The sequence below is a fragment of the Bufo gargarizans genome, unplaced genomic scaffold (assembly GCF_014858855.1).
Source record: "Bufo gargarizans isolate SCDJY-AF-19 unplaced genomic scaffold, ASM1485885v1 original_scaffold_1649_pilon, whole genome shotgun sequence".
NCBI lineage: Eukaryota > Metazoa > Chordata > Amphibia > Anura > Bufonidae > Bufo > Bufo gargarizans.
The window spans coordinates 269,709-294,725 of NW_025334454.1; the positions used below are offsets into that span (position 1 = coordinate 269,709).

The 25,017-nt window shown below is 41.7% G+C and overlaps 1 protein-coding gene across 1 annotated transcript in view; it reads left to right on the forward strand.

The window, feature by feature from the left end:
* Positions 1–25,017, forward strand: part of LOC122923489 (proline-serine-threonine phosphatase-interacting protein 2-like) — a 131,368-nt gene that overhangs the window by 58,334 nt on the left and 48,017 nt on the right. Inside the window, exons 2-3 of the mRNA XM_044274313.1 lie at positions 10,947–11,047; positions 18,693–18,770. Coding sequence (XP_044130248.1) covers positions 10,947–11,047; positions 18,693–18,770 — 179 coding nt within the window. The remainder of the gene's footprint in view (positions 1–10,946; positions 11,048–18,692; positions 18,771–25,017) is intronic.

The following is a 25,017-nucleotide window of genomic DNA, read 5'->3' on the forward strand; positions in this document are numbered from 1 at the left end:
CAGTCATAGTGCACCTATAATATATACAGTCATAGTGCACCTATAATATAATCAGTCATAGTGAACCTATAATATATGCAGTTATAGTGCACCTATAATATAATCAGTCATAGTGAACCTATAATATATGCAGTTATAGTGCACCTATAATATAATCAGTCATAGTGCACCTATAATATAATCATCCATAGTGAACCTATAATATAATCAGTCATAGTGCACCTATAATATAATCATCCATAGTGAACCTATAATATAATCAGTCATAGTGAACCTATAATATATGCAGTTATAGTGCACCTATAATATAATCAGTCATAGTGAACCTATAATATATGCAGTTATAGTGCACCTATAATATAATCAGTCATAGTGCACCTATAATATAATCAGTCATAGTGCACCTATAATATAATCAGTCATAGTGCACCTATAATATAATCATCCATAGTGAACCTATAATATAATCAGTCATAGTGAACCTATAATATATGCAGTTATAGTGCACCTATAATATATATACAGTCATAGTGCACCTATAATATAATCTTCCATAGTGCACCTATAATATAATCATCCATAGTGCACCTATAATATAATCAGTCATAGTGCACCTATAATATAATCAGTCATAGTGCACCTATAATATAATCAGTCATAGTGCACCTATAATATATGCAGTTATAGTGCACCTATAATATAATCAGTCATAGTGCACCTATAATATAATCAGTCATAGTGCACCTATAATATATACAGTCATAGTGAACCTATAATATATGCAGTTATAGTGCACCTATAATATAATCAGTCATAGTGCACCTATAATATAATCAGTCATAGTGAACCTATAATATATGCAGTTATAGTGCACCTATAATATAATCAGTCATAGTGAACCTATAATATATGCAGTTATAGTGCACCTATAATATAATCAGTCATAGTGAACCTATAATATATGCAGTTATAGTGCACCTATATATAATCAGTCATAGTGCACCTATAATATAATCATCCATAGTGCACCTATATATAATCAGTCATAGTGCACCTATAATATAATCAGTCATAGTGCACCTATAATATAATCAGTCATAGTGCACCTATAATATATGCAGTTATAGTGCACCTATAATATAATCAGTCATAGTGCACCTATAATATAATCAGTCATACTGCGCCTATAATATAATCAGTCATAGTGAACCTATAATATATGCAGTTATAGTGCACCTATAATATAATCAGTCATAGTGCACCTATAATATAATCAGTCATAGTGAACCTATAATATATGCAGTTATAGTGCACCTATAATATAATCAGTCATAGTGAACCTATAATATATGCAGTTATAGTGCACCCTATAATATAATCAGTCATAGTGAACCTATAATATATGCAGTTATAGTGCACCTATAATATAATCAGTCATAGTGCACCTATAATATAATCATCCATAGTGCACCTATAATATAATCAGTCATAGTGCACCTATAATATAATCAGTCATAGTGCACCTATAATATAATCAGTCATAGTGCACCTATAATATAATCAGTCATAGTGCACCTATAATATATGCAGTTATAGTGCACCTATAATATAATCAGTCATAGTGCACCTATAATATAATCAGTCATAGTGAACCTATAATATATGCAGTTATAGTGCACCTATAATATAATCAGTCATAGTGAACCTATAATATATGCAGTTATAGTGCACCTATAATATAATCAGTCATAGTGAACCTATAATATATGCAGTTATAGTGCACCTATAATATAATCAGTCATAGTGCACCTATAATATAATCATCCATAGTGCACCTATAATATAATCAGTCATAGTGCACCTATAATATAATCAGTCATAGTGCACCTATAATATAATCAGTCATAGTGCACCTATAATATAATCAGTCATAGTGCACCTATAATATAATCAGTCATAGTGCACCTATAATATAATCAGTCATAGTGCGCCTATAATATAATCAGTCATAGTGAACCTATAATATATGCAGTCATAGTGCACCTATAATATAATCAGTCATAGTGCACCTATAATATATGCAGTTATAGTGCACCTATAATATAATCAGTCATAGTGAACCTATAATATATGCAGTTATAGTGCACCTATAATATAATCAGTCATAGTGAACCTATAATATATACAGTTATAGTGCACCTATAATATAATCAGTCATAGTGCACCTATAATATAATCATCCATAGTGCACCTATAATATAATCAGTCATAGTGCACCTATAATATAATCAGTCATAGTGCACCTATAATATAATCAGTCATAGTGCACCTATAATATAATCATCCATAGTGCACCTATAATATAATCAGTCATAGTGCACCTATAATATAATCAGTCATAGTGCGCCTATAATATAATCAGTCATAGTGCACCTATAATATAATCAGTCATAGTGAACCTATAATATATGCAGTTATAGTGCACCTATAATATATATACAGTCATAGTGCACCTATAATATAATCTTCCATAGTGCACCTATAATATAATCATCCATAGTGCACCTATAATATAATCAGTCATAGTGCACCTATAATATAATCAGTCATAGTGCACCTATAATATAATCAGTCATAGTGCACCTATAATATATGCAGTTATAGTGCACCTATAATATAATCAGTCATAGTGCACCTATAATATAATCAGTCATAGTGCACCTATAATATATACAGTCATAGTGAACCTATAATATATGCAGTTATAGTGCACCTATAATATAATCAGTCATAGTGCACCTATAATATAATCAGTCATAGTGAACCTATAATATATGCAGTTATAGTGCACCTATAATATAATCAGTCATAGTGAACCTATAATATATGCAGTTATAGTGCACCTATAATATAATCATCATAGTGAACCTATAATATATGCAGTTATAGTGCACCATAATATAATCAGTCATAGTGCACCTATAATATACTCATCCATAGTGCACCTATAATATAATCAGTCATAGTGCACCTATAATATAATCAGTCATAGTGCACCTATAATATAATCAGTCATAGTGCACCTATAATATATGCAGTTATAGTGCACCTATAATATAATCAGTCATAGTGCACCTATAATATAATCAGTCATACTGCGCCTATAATATAATCAGTCATAGTGAACCTATAATATATGCAGTTATAGTGCACCTATAATATAATCAGTCATAGTGCACCTATAATAATAATCAGTCATAGTGAACCTATAATATATGCAGTTATAGTGCACCTATAATATAATCAGTCATAGTGAACCTATAATATATGCAGTTATAGTGCACCTATAATATAATCAGTCATAGTGAACCTATAATATATGCAGTTATAGTGCCCCTATAATATAATCAGTCATAGTGCACCTATAATATAATCATCCATAGTGCACCTATAATATAATCAGTCATAGTGCACCTATAATATAATCAGTCATAGTGCACCTATAATATAATCAGTCATAGTGCACCTATAATATAATCAGTCATAGTGCACCTATAATATATGCAGTTATAGTGCACCTATAATATAATCAGTCATAGTGCACCTATAATATAATCAGTCATAGTGAACCTATAATATATGCAGTTATAGTGCACCTATAATATAATCAGTCATAGTGAACCTATAATATATGCAGTTATAGTGCACCTATAATATAATCAGTCATAGTGAACCTATAATATATGCAGTTATAGTGCACCTATAATATAATCAGTCATAGTGCACCTATAATATAATCATCCATAGTGCACCTATAATATAATCAGTCATAGTGCACCTATAATATAATCAGTCATAGTGCACCTGATATAGTCATAGTGCACCTAATGTCATAGTGCACCTATAATATAATCAGTCATAGTGCACCTATAATATAATCAGTCATAGTGCGCCTATAATATAATCAGTCATAGTGAACCTATAATATATGCAGTCATAGTGCACCTATAATATAATCAGTCATAGTGCACCTATAATATATGCAGTTATAGTGCACCTATAATATAATCAGTCATAGTGAACCTATAATATATGCAGTTATAGTGCACCTATAATATAATCAGTCATAGTGAACCTATAATATATACAGTTATAGTGCACCTATAATATAATCAGTCATAGTGCACCTATAATATAATCATCCATAGTGCACCTATAATATAATCAGTCATAGTGCACCTATAATATAATCAGTCATAGTGCACCTATAATATAATCAGTCATAGTGCACCTATAATATAATCATCCATAGTGCACCTATAATATAATCAGTCATAGTGCACCTATAATATAATCAGTCATAGTGCGCCTATAATATAATCAGTCATAGTGCACCTATAATATAATCAGTCATAGTGAACCTATAATATATGCAGTTATAGTGCACCTATAATATATATACAGTCATAGTGCACCTATAATATAATCTTCCATAGTGCACCTATAATATAATCATCCATAGTGCACCTATAATATAATCAGTCATAGTGCACCTATAATATAATCAGTCATAGTGCACCTATAATATAATCAGTCATAGTGCACCTATAATATATGCAGTTATAGTGCACCTATAATATAATCAGTCATAGTGCACCTATAATATAATCAGTCATAGTGCACCTATAATATATACAGTCATAGTGAACCTATAATATATACAGTTATAGTGCACCTATAATATAATCAGTCATAGTGCACCTATAATATAATCAGTCATAGTGAACCTATAATATATGCAGTTATAGTGCACCTATAATATAATCAGTCATAGTGAACCTATATATATGCAGTTATAGTGCACCTATAATATAATCAGTCATAGTGAACCTATATATAGCAGTTATAGTGCACCTATAATATAATCAGTCATAGTGCACCTATAATATAATCATCCATAGTGCACCTATAATATAATCAGTCATAGTGCACCTATAATATAATCAGTCATAGTGCACCTATAATATAATCAGTCATAGTGAACCTATAATATATGCAGTTATAGTGCACCTATAATATAATCAGTCATAGTGCACCTATAATATAATCAGTCATACTGCGCCTATAATATAATCAGTCATAGTGAACCTATAATATATGCAGTTATAGTGCACCTATAATATAATCAGTCATAGTGCACCTATAATATAATCAGTCATAGTGAACCTATAATATATGCAGTTATAGTGCACCTATAATATAATCAGTCATAGTGAACCTATAATATATGCAGTTATAGTGCACCTATAATATAATCAGTCATAGTGAACCTATAATATATGCAGTTATAGTGCACCTATAATATAATCAGTCATAGTGCACCTATAATATAATCATCCATAGTGCACCTATAATATAATCAGTCATAGTGCACCTATAATATAATCAGTCATAGTGCACCTATAATATAATCAGTCATAGTGCACCTATAATATAATCAGTCATAGTGCACCTATAATATAATCAGTCATAGTGCACCTATAATATATGCAGTTATAGTGCACCTATAATATAATCAGTCATAGTGCACCTATAATATAATCAGTCATAGTGAACCTATAATATATGCAGTTATAGTGCACCTATAATATAATCAGTCATAGTGAACCTATAATATATGCAGTTATAGTGCACCTATAATATAATCAGTCATAGTGAACCTATAATATATGCAGTTATAGTGCACCTATAATATAATCAGTCATAGTGCACCTATAATATAATCATCCATAGTGCACCTATAATATAATCAGTCATAGTGCACCTATAATATAATCAGTCATAGTGCACCTATAATATAATCAGTCATAGTGCACCTATAATATAATCAGTCATAGTGCACCTATAATATAATCAGTCATAGTGCACCTATAATATAATCAGTCATAGTGCGCCTATAATATAATCAGTCATAGTGAACCTATAATATATGCAGTCATAGTGCACCTATAATATAATCAGTCATAGTGCACCTATAATATATGCAGTAATAGTGCACCTATAATATAATCAGTCATAGTGAACCTATAATATATGCAGTTATAGTGCACCTATAATATAATCAGTCATAGTGAACCTATAATATATACAGTTATAGTGCACCTATAATATAATCAGTCATAGTGCACCTATAATATAATCATCCATAGTGCACCTATAATATAATCAGTCATAGTGCACCTATAATATAATCAGTCATAGTGCACCTATAATATAATCATCCATAGTGCACCTATAATATAATCAGTCATAGTGCACCTATAATATAATCAGTCATAGTGCACCTATAATATAATCAGTCATAGTGCGCCTATAATATAATCAGTCATAGTGCACCTATAATATAATCAGTCATAGTGAACCTATAATATATGCAGTTATAGTGCACCTATAATATATACAGTCTTAATGTACCTATAATATATACTGTACAGTCATAGTGCGCCTATAATATATACATGTAATAGAAAGACCAGCACTCCGTAGTTTCTTTTCTGAAAGATAGCTTCTTTATTCGTCGGACGAATAAAGAAGCTATCTTTCAGAAAATAAACTACGGAGTGCTGGTCTTTCTATTACAATTATATGGGGATTTGACCTGTTGACCGCGCACCTGGATCCTAAAAGAAGCACAGTGCCGTTCATTTGTTCTTAATCTATAATATATACAGTCTTAATGTACCTATAATATATACCATCATAGTGCACCTATAATATATACAGTCTCAATGTACCTATAATATATACTGTACAGTCATAGTGCGCCTATAATATATACAGTCATTGTGCACCTCTAATATATACATAGTACCTTGTTTTTCGGCATTGTACCTTATTTTTCGCCCCATAATATATACAGTCATAGTGCACCTATAATATAATCAGCAATAGTTCTGGGAGTGTGCAGTATTAGTGCGTATCCATGGCGTGTCCAGGTTTATAAAGGGACACATGCGCTCTGCCAAGAACACCCTTCTTATTGTGTGACCATCGCTATATGGGATAACCACAAAAGCAAATATATTGCACCCCTATAACCTTGTCACAATTCTCATTCACACCGTATGATTGACCAAAGGGGTCTGTGCCCCTAATATATTATATTATTGCAAACAGATATCAGAACCCTTATTGGTCACACACAGTCAGGGGGGGACTGTTTGGGCACTTTTAGGTGCCTATGCAGACTTATCAGGTGCTCTTTTCTCCCATATGACCAAATGTTGTTTAGATTCAGCTTATATAGATATCTGCCCTAGTACCTGCTAGAGTGGCCTACTGTAGATTCACATGCACAACGCGTTTCAACACTGTCATTCGGCTATTTGCTAGGCCACAGTTTTGTAGGGCGAGGTCCTGATGAAACACTGTAAACAGTAGCGCTGAAACGCGTTGAACGTGTGACTCTACAATAGGCCAGTCTAGCAGGAACTGGGGCAGATATAATGCAGCTATAATAGAACCAGCCATAGTGTCCCCACAATAGAATCAGCCACAGCATCCCTATTATATAGCCAGCCATGGTTCCCCTATATCCAGGCATAGTGCCGCTATAATAGAGCCAGCCGCAGTGCTCCTTTAATAGAGCCAGCCGCTGTGCCCCTATAATAGAGAACCAGCCGTAGTGCCCCTATAATAGAACCAGCCGTAGTGCCCCTATAATAGAACTAGCTATAGTGCCCCTATAATAAACACCCACATGCCCCCATAATAGAGCCCGCCGCAGTGCCCGTACCTATAATAGAGCCAGCCCCAGTGCCCCTATAATAGAGCCAGCCCCAGTGCCCCTATAATAGAGCCAGCCACAGCCCCTTATAATAGAGCCAGCCCCAGTGCCCCTATAATAGAGCCAGCCAGTCCCCTATAATAGAGCCAGCCACAGTCCCTTATAATAGAGCCAGCTGCAGTGCCCCTATAATAGAGCCAGCCCCAGTGCTAATAGAGCCAGCCAGTCCCCTATAATAGAGCCAGCCCCAGTGCTAATAGAGCCAGCCAGTCCCCTATAATAGAGCCAGCCAGTCCCCTATAATAGAGCCAGCCCCAGTTTGTATAAACACTCAATAATCTGCCTGTGTGAAAGGTGCTGGCAATCACCCAATGAACGAGCAAACTCTCGTTCAGAGGGTAAATGTGTTTCACGGCACTGGAAACCCCTGTGCAGAAGATGTTGCTTTCTAAACAATGATTTAATGTCCAGGAACAATGGTTTTCCCCATACAGAGGAGGTGAGTGCTACATGTATATGCGGCTCTCATCCCTGCTGATGATCTGGCAGTTATCCGGAGCGACTGCTTAGTTCCCAATTATCTGATCTAAACCTGATCATCTGTACGTGTGAAAGGACCCTTATCCTCTGTCACATACTGTAATCACTAGTGAAACTTTCACAATTACGATTCTTACTCTGAGAAATTGTTAATTTTGTAGAAGCCTCCAGAGCAGAAGTTAGTGTCCACAGTAACTTCTGCTTTTCTGGTATAAACATATAGTAAATATAAAGTGAGTGAAACAAGAGTGAAGTAAATCTGTATCATGTGTCCAGCAGTATGTGTATGCCTCATGTATACTGGGTTTCACTATTTTATCCCATTCATTGCGTAAAATCCCACATACGATCTTCACAAAAAAACGTTTCTTGAAGATACGACCAGTCCACCAAATACCTGCCCTGCCAAAGCCTCCTATGGCCACCTTAGAAGTGGCTAGGCGCTATAACAACTCAGCTGTGACATGGTGGCCACATGAGATTACAGAGAGTGACCGTCAGGCATGGAAATGAGAAGCACTTAAATACCGAAGAATTTGTCAGGACGCCCCCAACCAGCAAGCCCGGACGGCACCAGAACTGATCATTCAGAGCTTCAGAAATGAAATTTCAACGATTTAGCAAACCAGAGAGCCCACTGTCAGCTAGAACGGTGTAAAGCCACAGTTATTGTATTTCTTGGTTTTTTCTTTAAAACATATTTTTATTATATATATTTTTTTATATAAAAACCAAATATTACAGTTCTACTAATTCAGAATGAAGGTGATCAAACTTGGTCATACAAGAAAGCTCTCAACAGAAAGCCGTCGCCACAAATAAAGCAGCATAAATATTTCAGAAAGACGTTATGTAGTAAATTTAAATGAAAGTGCAGCCTACGTAGTGGGGTCTTTAAGGGGCTCTACATTTAAAAATATATAATTTTTTTTTAATCTGTCCAAATTGCTCCAGAAACCACAAGTTTTTGCCCCATGTACCCGTCTTTCATGTTAGCACCTTCTTTCACTGTTCTCAGCATCACTGCATCCTGGCAGGATGTTTACATGCAGAACTTCCTGTTTTCATCAGCTTCCTGTTGGGGTTTTCTAACCACACCAGCATGCTTTGCTCTGTAATATTTCTCAGGTCTTTCTCCCGCTGCAGAATTGTTTCCACTGCAGTAGTCACACCTCCTACACCTCCCCTCTCCATGTTATATAGGTGGAGCATGCCCTGTGAAACGTTATAGAGCAAAGCATGCTGGGTGTGGTTAGAAAACTCCAACTGGAAGCTGATGAAAACAGGAAGTTCTGCATGTTAACATCCTGTCACGGGACAGTGATACTGAGAACAGGAGAAAGTGCTGACATAAGAAACAGGTATATGAAGCAAAAATATGGAGTATTTGGGGTACTCTGTGCAGATAAAAAATTGTAAATATGAAATTGAAGAACCCCTTTAAGCTCAGAGGTGAGGTACTTATCTCAGCATATGAACACTTGAGAGATATGAAGGTAAGATTTTTTTTTGTTTTTGTGTCTTTATGTTCCTTAACAGGGTTATTGGAATCTTAAAGAGGTTGTCACCTCATGACCGCTGCAGCCAGTTACTGGTCTTAGTGGCTCACCGCTGAGACCAATGACTGGTTGCAGCAGTCATGTGTTGCATATATGGTGCATGGCACCATAGAAATGAATGGGTCAGTGTGCTATCTGCAAAAAATGAAAAATACGGATGTGTGCATGAAGCTTAAAGGGGTTATCCAAGATCTATAATACCCCCCCATATTCCTGGGCCCCTCACAGAGGTTGTACTTACCTTGCTCCCCGACACCCGCGTTGCTTCTGATGCCCGCACAGCCGCCACTGCATCTCCCCGACACGCGTATGAAAACATCCGGTGTTTGGCAGCCAATACCAGGCCACGATGGGAATGAGCCTCCCTCGCATTGCGAGTGACGCTAGGGAGGCTCGCTCCTGTTGCGGCCTACTATTGGCTGACCCCATCCCCCCGAGATGGCGGGAGTTTTCATCCTCTCGATGGGGAGATGCAGTGGCGGCTGTGCCGGTATGAAAAGTGACGTGGGTACTGGGGAGCGAGGTAAGTACAACCTCTGTGAGGGGCCTGGGCATATGGGGGGCATTATAGAACTTGGATAACCCCTTGAAGCTAACACTTCCTGTTCTGTAGAGATCACTTCTCAGCAGTCTTCTCTTCATTATCACAGGCCGGATTACAACCAGAGGTAATACCTAGAAAACACAGGATCCACCATTCACAATAGGTGATTGTCACAGCTTATCTACCTCCCCTCCCTGCAAAGTGACCTCTGCAGAGGTTACAAAGCATGTCCACAACAGTCTGTCATAGAAGTCAATGAAAATCTTTAGTCTGTTGTGCGTCAAACGGCAAATCAGACAAGCTGGCTGCTCCTATAATCATGGGTAAAAAATACAGTCCTAAAATAAAAATATGTTAGTAAAAAAAAAAATAATGTTTCACTGTCTGGTTTTAATTAGTAAAAAATCTAAGTGATACATTTCTATATAAATCAGCAATATCTACTTGCAGCTCAGATTTGCATTGACATGGTCATACATGAGTCTCATCCAACAGTTCTCTCTCCTGTTTCCTGCAGAGTACGGACATTACCAGTACCCTCGGCTATGACACGCTCCTCCAGCACATGAATGATGGGAGGAAGAACTGCAAAGAGTTCGAAGAGTTCTTAAAAGAAAGGTGTGTGATACATTCATTATAAGAATTCACTAAATTAATCAAGACCGACGTGTACTGGACAGATGTATAAAAAAGTTATGGAATTACTCATGAATGCAAGAAAGTATGGTGGCTTTGGAAACAGCATATTGACACTGTGCTTAATGTACTGTATCCCCTAAAATAGGTTCTCCCATGATTAATATAAAAAATGAAAATCAGACATCATATAGGACATGTACTCTCTATGTTTTACCACCTCACATAGGATCTATGGTGCGTACGACTCTACTTAGTGTTTCAATTAACACAAAAACAATTATGGGTTTTAAACCCTTAGGATTGTAAGGGTGGGCTCACACATGTTTTTTTTACTGCCGGCACTGCCTGCCCGATCCGGCAAAATGTATGCCAACTGATGGCATTTGTAAGACTGAAAAATGTATTGAATCAGTCAGAAAAATGTATTGAAATGCCAGATCAGTTTTTCTGGTGTCATCCAGAAAAATGTATCCGGCATTTATTTTTTTAAGACCGGAAGGACGGATCTGGCATTCTGGTATTTTGAATGCCAGATCCGGCACTAATACATTCCTATGGAAAAAAAAGACGGATCCGGCATTCAGGCAAGTTTTTTGGGCCGGAGATAAAACCGTAGCATGCTGCGGTTTTATCTTTTTCCTAATCAGTCAAAAAGACTGAACTGAAGACATCCTGATGCATCCTGAACGGAATGCTCTCCATTCAGAATGCATGGGGATAAGGCCTCATGCACATGACCGTTTCATTTTTTGTGGTCCGCAAACCGCGGATCGGCACAAAAACGGAAACCGTCCGTGTGCCTTCCGGAACGGGCGGCCCATTGTAGAAATGCCTATTCTCGTCCGCAAAACGGACAAATATAGGACATGTTCTATTTTTTTTGCTGGGCCACGGAACGAAGTGCTGTCCGCATCTTTTGCGGCCCCATTGAAGTGAAGAGGTCCACATCCGAGCCGCAAAAATGGCGGCTCGGATGCGGACCCAAACAACAGCCGTGTGCATGAGGCCTAAAACTGATCAGTTCTTTTCCGGTATAGAGCCCTTAGGACGGAACCTTATGCCGGAAAAGTAAAACGAGATTTTTGTGAACTCACCTGTAAAATCTCTTTCTCGCTTTATTCATTGGGGGACACAGGAACGTGGGTATAGCTTGCTGCTGCCACTAGGAGGCGACACTAGGCTGAAAGTTGTTAGGTCCTCCCCCTGCAGGCTATACCCCCTCCAGCCTGGAGAGAGCATATCAGTTTGTGCTTCAGCAGTAGGAGAAGCAGAATTAAACTAAAAACCAACAGAAACTGCACACTACCGTAAGACCGAACCAAACAAGGTCCAAACTGGCAAAACATGGACCCCACTTGCAGTATAAAGAACATTGGGTGGGTGCTGTGTCCCCCAATGAATAAAGCGAGAAAGAGATTTTACAGGTGAGTTCACAAAAATCTATTTTTCTCGCTCATATCATTGGGGGACACACGACCATGGGTCGTCCTAAGGCGTGAAAAAACAACCCCCAGAACCTAACTCCCTCATGGAAGTCACTACACTGCAGCCTGCAAGACTCTGTGGCCGAGAGCAGCATCCGCCGAGGCTAAAGAATGCACTCAGTACAATTTTGTGAAGGTATGTAAGGAGGACCAAGTCGCTGCCTTACACAATTAAGACGCAGAAGTGTGGTGGAGGTGCGCCCAAGAAGCCCCGACCGCCCTGGTAGAGTGAGCCGTGATCCCAGGAGGAGGTGTCTTGTCCCTAGAGCGATAGGCCTCGGCAATTGCCGACTTAATCCACCGAGCAATAGTTACCTTGGAAGCCGCCTTCCGAAATTACAAACAGAGCGTCCGTGCGCCTAAAGGGGGCCACGACGGACAGATAGATCCAGACGATGGAGAGAATCCTCCCGTGGATGAGAAGGCTTAGGGCAAAACAAGGGTAGAACAATGTCCTCGTTAACGTGAAACACGGATACTACCTTTGGTAGAAAAGATGGCACTGGGCGGAATACCACCTTATCTTGATGGAACACCAAGAAGGGCTCCCTGCAGGAAAGAGCCGCCAGTTCCGAAACCCTTCGAATAGATGTAATAGCCACTAAAAACACCACTTTCCACGAAAGCAAACGAAGGGAGACCGCTCTCAGAGGTTCGAATGGAGCGGCCTGGAGCGAAACCAGCACTAGGTTTAGGTCCCAAGAGTGCAACGACGGCCGATAGGGAGGCACTGTGTGAGCCACCCCTTGTATGAAGGTTTTGATCGGACCTAAGACGGCCAGTGTACGCTGGAAAAAAATGGATAGGGCTGATACCTGCCCCTTTAGGGAACTAAGAGCCAGACTCAGTTCTAATCCGGACTGAAGAAACGCCAGCACCATAGGAAGGGAAAACCTCCTGGGAGGAAGACCGCGTTCCTCGCAGAAGCGTAGTAAGGACTTCCAAGTCCAATAGTAAGTCTTGGAAGAGAAGGGCTTTCTAGCCCTAATCATAGTCCGAATGACCGCATCAGAAAAACCCCTCTGTTTCAACAAGAAGGTTTCAACAGCCACGCCGTTAAACGTAGCATATCTAAATTCTGATGGAAGACTGGGCGCTGGGAGAGCAGGTCGGCCCTGAGTGGAAGGGGCCACGGTGCATCCCACAGAAGAAGAATGAGCTCTGAGTACCAAGCTTGTCGAGGCCAGTCTGGGGAGATCAGGATTGTCTGGATGCCTTCCCTCCTGATTCTGCACAGGATCCGAGGCAGGAGTGTTAAGGGTGGGAACACGTAAAGGAACGAGAAGCTGTCCCAAGGTGCCACGAGAGAGTCCGCGTCATATGCCACCGGGTCTCTTGCGCGAGACAAGAAGCACGGGAGCTTGTGATTGAGCCTGGACGCCATCAAGTCCACTTCCGGACGTCCCCACCGGAGACAAAGAGTCTCGAACATCTTCTTATGGAGAGACCACTCCCCCTGGTCCTCCGTCGTCTGGCTGAGAAAGTCTGCTGTCCAATTGTCCACTCCCGGAATGTAGACTGCAGAAATCACCGGAACATGGGCTTCCGCCCACTGTAGAATCTTTGCAGACTCCTGCATCACCGCACGGCTGCGAGTCCCTCCTTGGTGGTTGATGTAGGCCACCGCCATGGCATTGCCCGACTGTACTCTGACCGAACGACCCTGCAAGAGGGGAGTCCAATGTCGAAGGTAGATGGCCCGGAGTTCCAGGATGTTGATGGGCAGTTTGCACTCCGATGGAGACCAAAAGCCCTGGACCGTCCGGGTGGCGAAGACCCTGCCGCAGCCGTGGAGGCTGGCATCGGTTGTAATGACGGTCCAGGTCACGGGGAGAAAGGATTTCCCCGAAGATAAGTACGCAGTCATGATCCACCAACTTAGTGCTGAACACACTTGCCGAGATAGACAAATCCTGAGATCCAGAGAGTCCAGGGATTTGTCCCAGGATGACAAAATGGCGCACATAAAGCACCTGGTGTGGAATTGGGCGAAAGGGATTGCCTCGAAAGAGGCTACCATCAGGCCCAGCACCCACATACAATCGCGGATAGACGTACTGCGGCGCTGGAGTAGCAGACGCACCGAGAACCGGCAAAAGGACTGGTAACGGGAGGAGTAAACTCTAGGATGAAAGGAACGCTTTGCCTTGGGTTGGGGCAGATGGGTGCTTTTCCCACCCGTTTCTTCTGAAATAATCTCGTTCAGCCGGGGACCAAAGAGTCGAGACCAAGCAAAGGGGAGTCTCAATAGTGAGCGTTTAGAGGATGAATCTGCCGTCCAAACCTTGAGCCATAACTCTCGGCGGATAGATACCGCGAGAGCTGAGGAACGGGCGACCATCATCCCAGAGCCGCTTCGCAGAGATACTTTCCTGCCTGAGAAATTTGGAGTGCCAAGGACTGGAGCTCAGCAGGGGGAAGGTCGGACGCTAGGTCTTGGTTCAAACGGAGGGTCCACTCTGAGACCGCCTTGGCTACCCATGCAGAAGCAAAAATTGGTCGTAAGGCTGAACCACTAGCCGCAAAGATAGACTTGGAGAGCGATTCTATGCTACAGTCTACCGGGTGCTGGAGGGATGAGCCATTTGCCACCAGGATAGCCATGTTCTTAGCCAGGCGAGCAACTGGTGGGTCCACCTTCGGGGGAGAAGCCCATTTTTCCACGTAATCGCCTGGAAAAGGACAGAGTAGGTCCAATCGCTTAGGAACAATGAAGCGTAGACCTAACTGGTCCCAAGCTTTTGCGACAACTACAGAAAAGTAATTGTGTAGTGGGAAAGACTTAGGTGTCTGCCTTGAACGCAGAAATGACACCCCCTGGTGGCTGGTGGAGGGGAGTTCCTCCTGAACCTGGAAGGTGTCACGTATAGCAGATATCAGGCTATTCACCATGGATGCGATCTGAGAAGAGTGCTCCGGGTCCATTTCCGTATCCAAATCCCCAATCTCACCCTCCGACAGTGCGTCATCTAAGAAGGAGAACGCCTGTGATCGGGAGCTGGGGGGGGAGGGGATGTTGAGGCGTCAGAGGAGGAACAGTGGCCTGCCCTGGGACGCTTACTAGAAAGTCTGTCTCTGGTTTGTACACCATGCGACGGTGTGGATTGCTCCGGTGGCGATTTCTCAACCAAACGATCCAGCAAGGAAAGGGTGGAATGGGAGATTTTAGAGAGGTCGTCCACTGCCTGGGACAGGGACCTTGCCCAGTTAGGGAGGGAGGCGCTTCTCTATCGCTGTTATGCAATGCCGCCACAGGGGAGGAGCTAACAGCTTTCAGCCTAGTGTTGCCTCCTAGTGGCAGCAGCAAGCTATACCCCCCAATGATATGAGCGAGAAAACGCAAGTGTGAAAGTACCCTTAGAAACTAAAAGATTCTAAATAATTTTTACTGGCTTAGGGTACTTTCACACTTCCGTTTTTCTTTTCATTGAGTTCCGTCCTAGGGGCTCTATACCAAAAAAGAACTGATCAGTTTTATCCTAATGCATTCTGAATGGAGAGTAATCCGTTCAGGATGCATCAGGATGTCTTCAGTTCAGTCTTTTTGACTGTTCAGGACGGAGATAATTCCGCAGCATGCTGCGGTTTTATCTCCGCCCCCAAAAACTGAACACTTGCCTCAATGCCGGATCCGGAATGTTTTCCATAGGAATGTGTTAGTGCTGGATTCAGCATTCAAATTGCCACATTGACGGATCCGGTATTCCGGTTTGCGCATGCACAGACCTTTAAAAATTTGAAAATAAATAAATACCGGATCTGTTTTGCTGGATGACACCAGAAAAACGGATCTGGTATTGCAATTAATTTTTCTGACTGATCAGGATCCTGATAAAGGCTCATGCACACAAACGTTTTTTGAGTTCAGTATGCGTTATCAGGGCCGGCCTTTGGGGTGTGCGGGCTGTGCGGCCGCACAGGGCGCCATAGCAACAGGGGCGCTGGGCGGCCGACAGCTCGCAATGTAATATGCGGCAGGCGAGGCTGCACTTGTGTTCTCCCTCGGGGCGCCCCCTCCATCTCGCCCTCCCCTGTCTGACCTGATTCGTTCCTCCTCCCCTGTGTCTGACCTGCCTGCTGCCCCCGCAGCTGCCAATAAGAAGAGAGATGGGAGGAGGAGGGGAGGGGCTGAGTGCACTGCGCCACCAATGATGAAAACTGACCTGTAATACAAATACAGGAGGCGGGTGCCGGAATCAAATAGCCGGCACCCGACCTCTGTGACAGGGAGCTGCGATCAGCTGCAGTTGAGTTAACCCTTCAGGTGCGGTACCTGAGGGGTTAACTGCCGCTGATCGCAGCTCCCTGTCACAGAGGTCGGGTGCCGGCTATTTGATTCTGGCACCCGCCTCCTGTATTTGTATAAGAAACGTTGGTGGCACAGTGCGCCCCCCCCCCCCCCCCTCAACACCCCAGTATAAGAAACATTGGTGGCACAGTGGGAAGTGCCAATGAGGGTTAAAAAATAATTAAAAAAATTAACTCACCTCCTCCAGTTGATCGCAGCTGCCGGTCTCCTGTTTCTTCAGGACCTGTGGTGACGTCACTGAGCTCATCACATGGCCCATTACCATGGTGATGGATCATGTGATGCATCATGTGATGAGCACAGTGATGTCACCACAGGTCCTTTGACAGGTTCTGAAGAAAGGACAGGAGACGATCAATTGGAGGAGGTGAGTTAATTTTTTTTTTATTTTTTAACCCTCATTGGCACTGCCCACTGCGCCACCAATGTTTATTATATGGGGGGTGCACTGCGCTCATGTTTGTTATATTGGGGGGGCGCACTGCGCTCATGTTTGTTATATTCGGGGGCGCACTGCGCTCATGTTTGCTATATTGGGGGGGCGCACTGCGCCAATGTTTATCATATTGGGGGGGGCGCACTGCGCCACCAATGTTTATTATACTGGGGTGTTGGGGGGGCGCACTGCGCCACCAATGTTTATTATACTGGGGTGTTGGGGTGGCGCACTGCGCCACCAATGTTTATCATACTGGGGTGTTGGGAGGGGCGCACTGCGCCACCAATGTTTATTATATTGGGGGGGGGCGCACTGCGCACAACGACGGGTTAGGGAAATTTCACAGCAGAGTGCGCATGCGCTGGGAGCCTCGCCGGCGGTTAGGGTAGGGAAAAATTATGGGCCAGTGCACAGGTGCGGTGATCGGATGGATGTTCTCAGCTGGACACCGGCCGACACTGCGCATGCGCTGGGAACCTCACCAGCGGTTAGGGTAGGGAAAAAGCACTGGCCCGTACGTAATTTTTCCCTTCCCTAACCGCTGGTGAGGCTCCCGGTGCATGCGCAGTGTCGGCCGGTGTCCAGCTGAGAACATCCATCCGATCACTGCGCCTGCGCACTGGCCCATAGTTTTTCCCTACCCTAACCGCCGGCGAGGCTCCTGGCGCATGCGCACTCTGCTGTGAAATTTCCCTAACCTGTCGTTGTGCGCCTGCGTGGCGCTGCACACCTCCTCACGTCATGTCCGGTGCGACCGGAAGTGACGAGGGTAGGGAGATCTCACGAAGTAGGGAAGTATAACATTACACCGGCCTTTGGGGTGTGCGGGCTGGTAACTACTTGGTTGGATAGTCAGCCAGCCTATGCCATGATGCCAGCAACAAGCAGTGTTTTTTTTTTTTTGGGGGGGGGGCGCCACAAGGTTAGCTCGCACAGGGCGCCTGAACACCTAAGGCCGGCCCTGTGCGTTATAGCTTATACTGAACCATTCATTTCAATGTGTCAGCAAAAAAAACTGAAGTGTCTCCGTGTGCATTCCGTTTCCGTATTTCCGTTCAAAGATAGAACATGTCCTATTATTGCCCGCAAATCCAGTTCCGTGGCTCCATTCATGTCAATGGGTCCGCAAAAAAAAACTAACACATACAGAATATACTCCGTATGTCTTCCGTATCCGCAATCCTGTGTTGAAAGATTGCTTTATAAACCATCCATACCCTATCCACAAACAAAATAGATAGATAAATAGTAGATATTTATGAGATAGATAGATAATAGATAGATACATAGATAATAGAAAGATAGATAGATATGATAAATAAATAAATATGAGATAGATTTAATAGATTTTGGTTAAAGACATGAAATAACACAACATTTTACCTTCTGCAGGGCGGCAATAGAAGAGAGATACGGAAAAGATCTGGTTAATTTATGTAAGAAGAAGCCTTGTGGTCAGACTGAGATACAGTGAGTGGCAGTTCCCTGATCTACTGTAGAAGTATCTCTAATGTTCAGTCTTGTCTAAGGGTACTTTCACACTAGCGGCAGGGGACTCCGGCAGGCTGTTCCGGCGGATGAACAGCCTGCCGGAGTCCCCTGCCACTAGTGTGAAACTAGCCTTAGAAAACTCATTTTTAACCCTTTTACATCATTCTGAATTAATTGATCATTTAACCGGTGTAAAGAGCAGCTATAAAGACAGTGTCGCCGACATGTCTGTATGTTACACCGGCAGCCCATTGTTTTCATGTAATACTTCACTTGTCCAGCGGCGGCGCTGCAAAAATTCTTAAATACTTATATTTTTTTTATTTGTTTATATATAATAGGAAATCATACCATTTTCTAAGGCTACTTTTACACCTGCGTTCAGAACGGATCCGTTTGCATTTTTCTTTTTTTTTTAAAAGTCGAAGTCAAAACGGATCCATCCTGACTTACATTCAAAATCAATGGGGGACGGATCTGTTTTCAATTGCCCCATATTATGTCAGTGAAAACGGATCCATCCCAATTTACTTACATTGTAAGTCAGGATGGATTCGATTGGCTTCGTATCGTCAGGCGGACATCAAAACACTGCAAGCAGCATTTTGATGTCCGCCTCCAGAGCAGGATACAGGCGCAACGGAGCCAACCTGATGCATTCTGAACGGATCCTTATCTATTCAGAATGCATTGGGGCTGAAGTGATCTGTTTTGGGCCGCTTGTGAGAGCCCTGAAACGGATCTCACTAGTGGACCCAGAAACGCCAGTGTGAAAGTAGCCTAATATACAGTCAGGTCCATAAATATTAGGACTTCGACACAATTCTAACATTTTTGGCTCTATACACCACCACATTGGATTTGAAATGAAACGAACAAGATGTGCTTTACCTGCAGACTGTCAGCTTTAATTTGAGGGTATTTACATCCAAATCAGGTGAACGGTGCAGGAATTATGTTTACTTCACTTTATTATTTTCAAAAGGTGTCAATTTCACTCAATAAGCACATGAGCATTAAATGACACTATTACAATATAGTAATAAAGGATCACGCAGGATCCACATTGTCAATACCAATCAGTATGAACAAATGGTACCGATAAGTACAGAACATTAGAAAATAAAGAGAATATACTCAAATACACTGCAATATTCATACCATATAGCAGATTAGTAATCTCGTCCCTCACCCCTAGAGACCCTACAAAAATCAAGGGAGGCAATACACAAGTAGCATTCAAGGATGAAATATCTCCCTGTACAAACCCGTATAAAAGGAAAAGAGAGAAAAGAAAAGAAAAAAGGGGAACATACATACTCGTGACCCCAAAGAAATCTACATACGCTATGTAGGTAATCAGGCAACGGTGTAGGAATTACAACAGTTTGCATATCTGCCTCCCACTTGTTAAGGGACCAAAACTAATGGGACAGAATAATAATCATTATTCAAACTTTCACTTTTTAATACTTGGTTGCAAATCCTTTGCAGTCAATTACAGCCTGAAGTCTGGAACGCATAGACATCACCATACGCTTGTTCTTGGGGCATTTTCCCTTCAGTTTTGTCTTCAGCAAGTGAAATGCATGCTCAATCGGACTCAGGTCAGGTGATTGACTCGGCCATTGCAGAACATTCCACTTCTTTCCCTTATAAAACTCTTTGGTTGCTTTTGCAGTATGCTTTGGGTCATTGTCCATCTGCACTGTGAAGCGCCGTCCAATGAGTTCTGAAGCATTTGGCTGAATATCAGCAGATAATATTGCCCGAAACACTTCAGAATTCATCCTGCTGCTTTTGTCAGCAGTCACATCATCAATAAATACAAGAGAACCAGTTCCATTGGCAGCCATACATGCCCACGCCATGACACTACCACCACCATGCTTCACTGATGAGGTGGTATGCTTAGGATCATGAGCAGTTCCTTTCCTTCTCCATACTCTTCTCTTCCCATCACTCTGGTACAAGTTGATCTTGGTCTCATCTGTCCATAGGATGTTGTTCCAGAACTGTGAAGGCTTTTTTAGATGTCATTTGGCAAACTCTAATCTGGCTTTCCTGTTTTTGAGGCTCACCAATGGTTTCCATCTTGTGGTGAACCCTCTGTATTCATTCTGGTGAAGTCTTCTCTTGATTTTTGACTGACACACATACACCTACCTCCTGGAGAGTGTTCTTGATCTGGCCAACTGTTGTGAACGGTGTTTTCTTCACCAGGGAAAGAATTCTTCGGTCATCCACCACAGTTCTTTTCCGTGGTCTTCCAGGTCTTTTGGTGTTGCTGAGCTCACCGGTGCGTTCCTTCTTTTTAAGAATGTTCTAAACTGTTGTTTTGGCCACGCCTAATGTTTTTGCTATCTCTCTGACGGGTTTGTTTTTTCAGCCTAATGATGGCTTGCTTCACTGATAGTGACAGCTCTTTGGATCTCATCTTGAGAGTTGACAGCAACAGATTCCAAATGCAAATAGCACACTTGAAATGAACTCTGGACCTTTTATCTGCTCATTGTATTTGGGATAATGAGGGAATAACACACACCTGACCCTGGAACAGCTGAGAAGCCAATTGTCCCATTACTTTTGGTTCCTTAACAAGTGGGAGGCACATATGCAAACTGTTGTAATTCCTACACCGTTCACCTGATTTGGATGTAAATGCCTTCAAATCAAAGCTGACAGTCTGCAGTTAAAGCACATCGTGTTTGTTTCATTTTAAATCCATTGTGGTGGTGTATACAGCCAAAAATGTTAGAATTGTGTTGATGTCCCAATATTTATGGACCTGACTGTACATGTATTTAAAATTCTGTATAAATACCTTGCTGATATCAGGCAGTTGACCTCTATAAGCAGTAGAATGGTATAGCCCATGTATCAGTCCTATGTAATAAAACATGGCATCAGTCATGTGACACTCTTAATGGGGTTATCCAGTAAATTATAATGATGACCTATCTTCAGGATAGGTCATCATTATCAGATCAGCAGGGATCCGAGTCTCGGCACAACTGCCGATCAGCTGTTTCGGGGAGCCACCGTGCTCCTCGTAGATCTGGTGAGTGCAGCTGGCTGCCGGCAGCCTTCCAAGCACATGGTTGTACATATGTACATAGTACTGTGGCTGTCCTTGGTATAGCAGCTCAGCCCCATTCATTTCTATGGGGTTGAGCAGCAACTAGGCCATGTGACCGATGTATGGTGATGTCACGTGCCCTAGGAAGAGGCCACAGTGCTGAAGGAGCTCCTGACCTATTGTAAAGGCTGAGCGACAGGGTTCCCGCCCTGGGTGATGGACCCCCCAGCCAATCTGATATTGGTGACCTATCCTGAGGATAGGTCATCAATATCTATTCCTGGATAATCCCTTTCACATCATATAATTCCTGACATTCAGTAAGCAGCAGTGTTATATGACATACATGTGCTGACACATTCATGTGATAAGTAAATAGGAATAGTGGTGAAATAATGATTTTTATAGTGGTTACACATTACTGTGTATATTTACATGGCTGCCTGTCTCTAGGTAATGTTGTAAAAATGGCTGCCAGTCTTTAGGTGATGTTGTCATCTGCTTCTACACAATGACAGACATGATGAGATGCTGCTGCAGCTAGTAATGCTGAATATGATCTGCTCCCTAACCCCTTCATGACATTTTTCACCTTAACCCCTTCACGACCGCAATCTGTATATATACGTGATAGCTGCACATACCCCGTGCAGCTACCACGTATATAAACGTCAAACAAGCTCTTTAATCCAAGCGCTGCAAAGCGCTTGGATTAAAGCTTCTGCCCCTGCCCTGCTGCTGTCACGGACAGCATACAGTGCAGTAATGCCGGCAAGGGACCAATCAGAGTGGCCCCTTGCCGGCAATCGATCCGATTGGTTAGTCTGTGCAGACTAACCAATCGGATCGCGGCAGTGTTAAAATGCCGGTTTCAGGCTCTGATCTGCGCTCTGCAGATCAGAGCCTGAAAGCCGATAGTGTTCCTCATGCACCCCCCCCCCGATCTGTGCCGCTCTAAGACCATGATGCCCCACTGTGCCTTGCCGATCTGGCCCTCATCTCCTTCCTGCCATGCGATCCGCCCCTCCCCGCCCCCTGCATTAATTTTCTGTCCGCCCCTCCGCCCCTCCTGTAGTTTGTACCCCCGATTTATCCCCCCCTCCCTTCCAGCGCTGCCCCCAATTCCCCATTCTGTGTGTGATGGCGGCGGCTCCATTCCCGAGCCGCCGCCATCAGCAGAGTGTCAGCTCTATGCTGACACTCTCCTGTAACCCCATAGATGCCGCGGTTGCGGCATCCATGAGGTTAACAGAGGGAGGGAGCTCCCTCTCTCCACCATCGGGGCTGCAGCGCTGTGATTGCAGCACCCGATGGTTGCCATGGCAAAGGTGTCCAGTGCTGCCACCTACAGGCAATCTGGAAGTACTATACTTTGGAATGCAAGAGCATTGCAAAGTATAGTACAACTATCAGCCCCACTGGATCTTCAAGATCCAAGAGGGAACTGATAAAAAAAAAAGTGAAAATAATAAAAGTAAAAATAAATCAATAAATAAAAAAATGTAAATAAAAAAAGACATTGCCTTTTCCTATAAAAAAATGAAAAAATAAAATAAAATACACATATTAGGTGTCACCGCGTCCGTAACGACCGTCTCTATAAATATATCACATGATGGACCCCGTCCGATAAACACCATAAAAATAAAATTAAAAAAACAGTGCCAAAAAAGCTATTTTTGTCACCTTACATCCCAAAAAGTGCAACAGCAAGCGATCAAAAAGGCTTATGACCCCCAAAATAGTACCAATCAAACCGTCACCTCGTCCCGCAAAAAATGATTCCCTATTTAAGACAATCGCCCAAAAAATAAAAAAGATATGGCTCTCAGACTATAGAGACACTAAAACATCATTTTTTGGGTTTCAGAAATGCTATTATTGTGTAAAACTTAAATAAATAAGAAAACGTATACATATTAGGTATTGCCACGTCCGTAACGATCTTCTCTATAAAACTATCACATGACCTAACTCCTCAGATGAACGCTGTAAAAATAAATAAATGAAAACTGTTCCAAAACAGCCAATTTTTGGGTCACCTTGCCCCATAAAGTGTAATAATGAATGATCAAAAAATCCTATGTACCCAAAAATGGTACCAATAAAAACCTCAACACTTTCTGCAAAAAACGAGCTCCTGCACAAGACAATCGGCAGAAAAACAAAAAACATATGGCGTTCAGAAAACCAATCCAGCACAATCTACCTTCCAAAAACCGTATGGCATTCCTTTCCTTCTGCGCCCTGCCGTGTGCCCGTACAGCAGTTTACGATCATATGTGGGGTGTTTCTGTAAACCGCGGAATCAGGGTAATAAATATTGAGTTTTGTTTAGCTGTTAACCCTCAATGTGTTAAAGAAAAAAAATATATAAAATGGAAAACCTGCCAAAAAAGTGAAATTTTTAAATTTCATCTCCATTTTCCTTTAATTCTTGTGGAACGCCTAAAGGGTTAACAAAGTTTGTAAAATCAGTTTTGAGTAACTTGAGGGGTGCAGCTTCTATATTGGTGTCATTTATGGGGGTTTCCACTATGTAAGCCCCACAAAGGGACTTCAGACCTGAACTGGTCCTTTAAAAGTGGGTTTTGGAAATTTTTCTTTAAAATTGTAAGAATTGCTTCTAAACTTCTAAGCCTTCTAACGTCCTAAAAAAATAAAATGACATTTCCAAAATGATGCCAACATAAAGTAGACATATGGGGAATGTTAAGTAATAAATATTTTATTAGGTATCACTTTCTGTTTTAGAAGCAGAGAAATAGAAATTTGGAAAATTGTGAATTTTTCAATTTTTTTTGTAAATTTGGGATCTTTTCATAAATAAAGGTGAAATATATTGAGTCAAATATATGACTATCATGAAGTACAATGTGTCACGAGAAAACAATCTTAGAATGGCTTGGATAAGTAAAAGTGTTCCAAAGCTATTACCACATAAAGCGACACATGTCAGATTTGTAAATTTTGACCTGGACACTGGGGCATCAATGACCCTTGGTCATGAAAGGGTTAAGGACCAGGCCATTTTTTGCAAATCAGACATGTGTCACTTTATGTGGTGATAACTTTAAAATGCTTTTACTTATCCGAGTCATTCTGAGATTAATTTCTCATCACATATTGTACTTTATGACAGTGGTA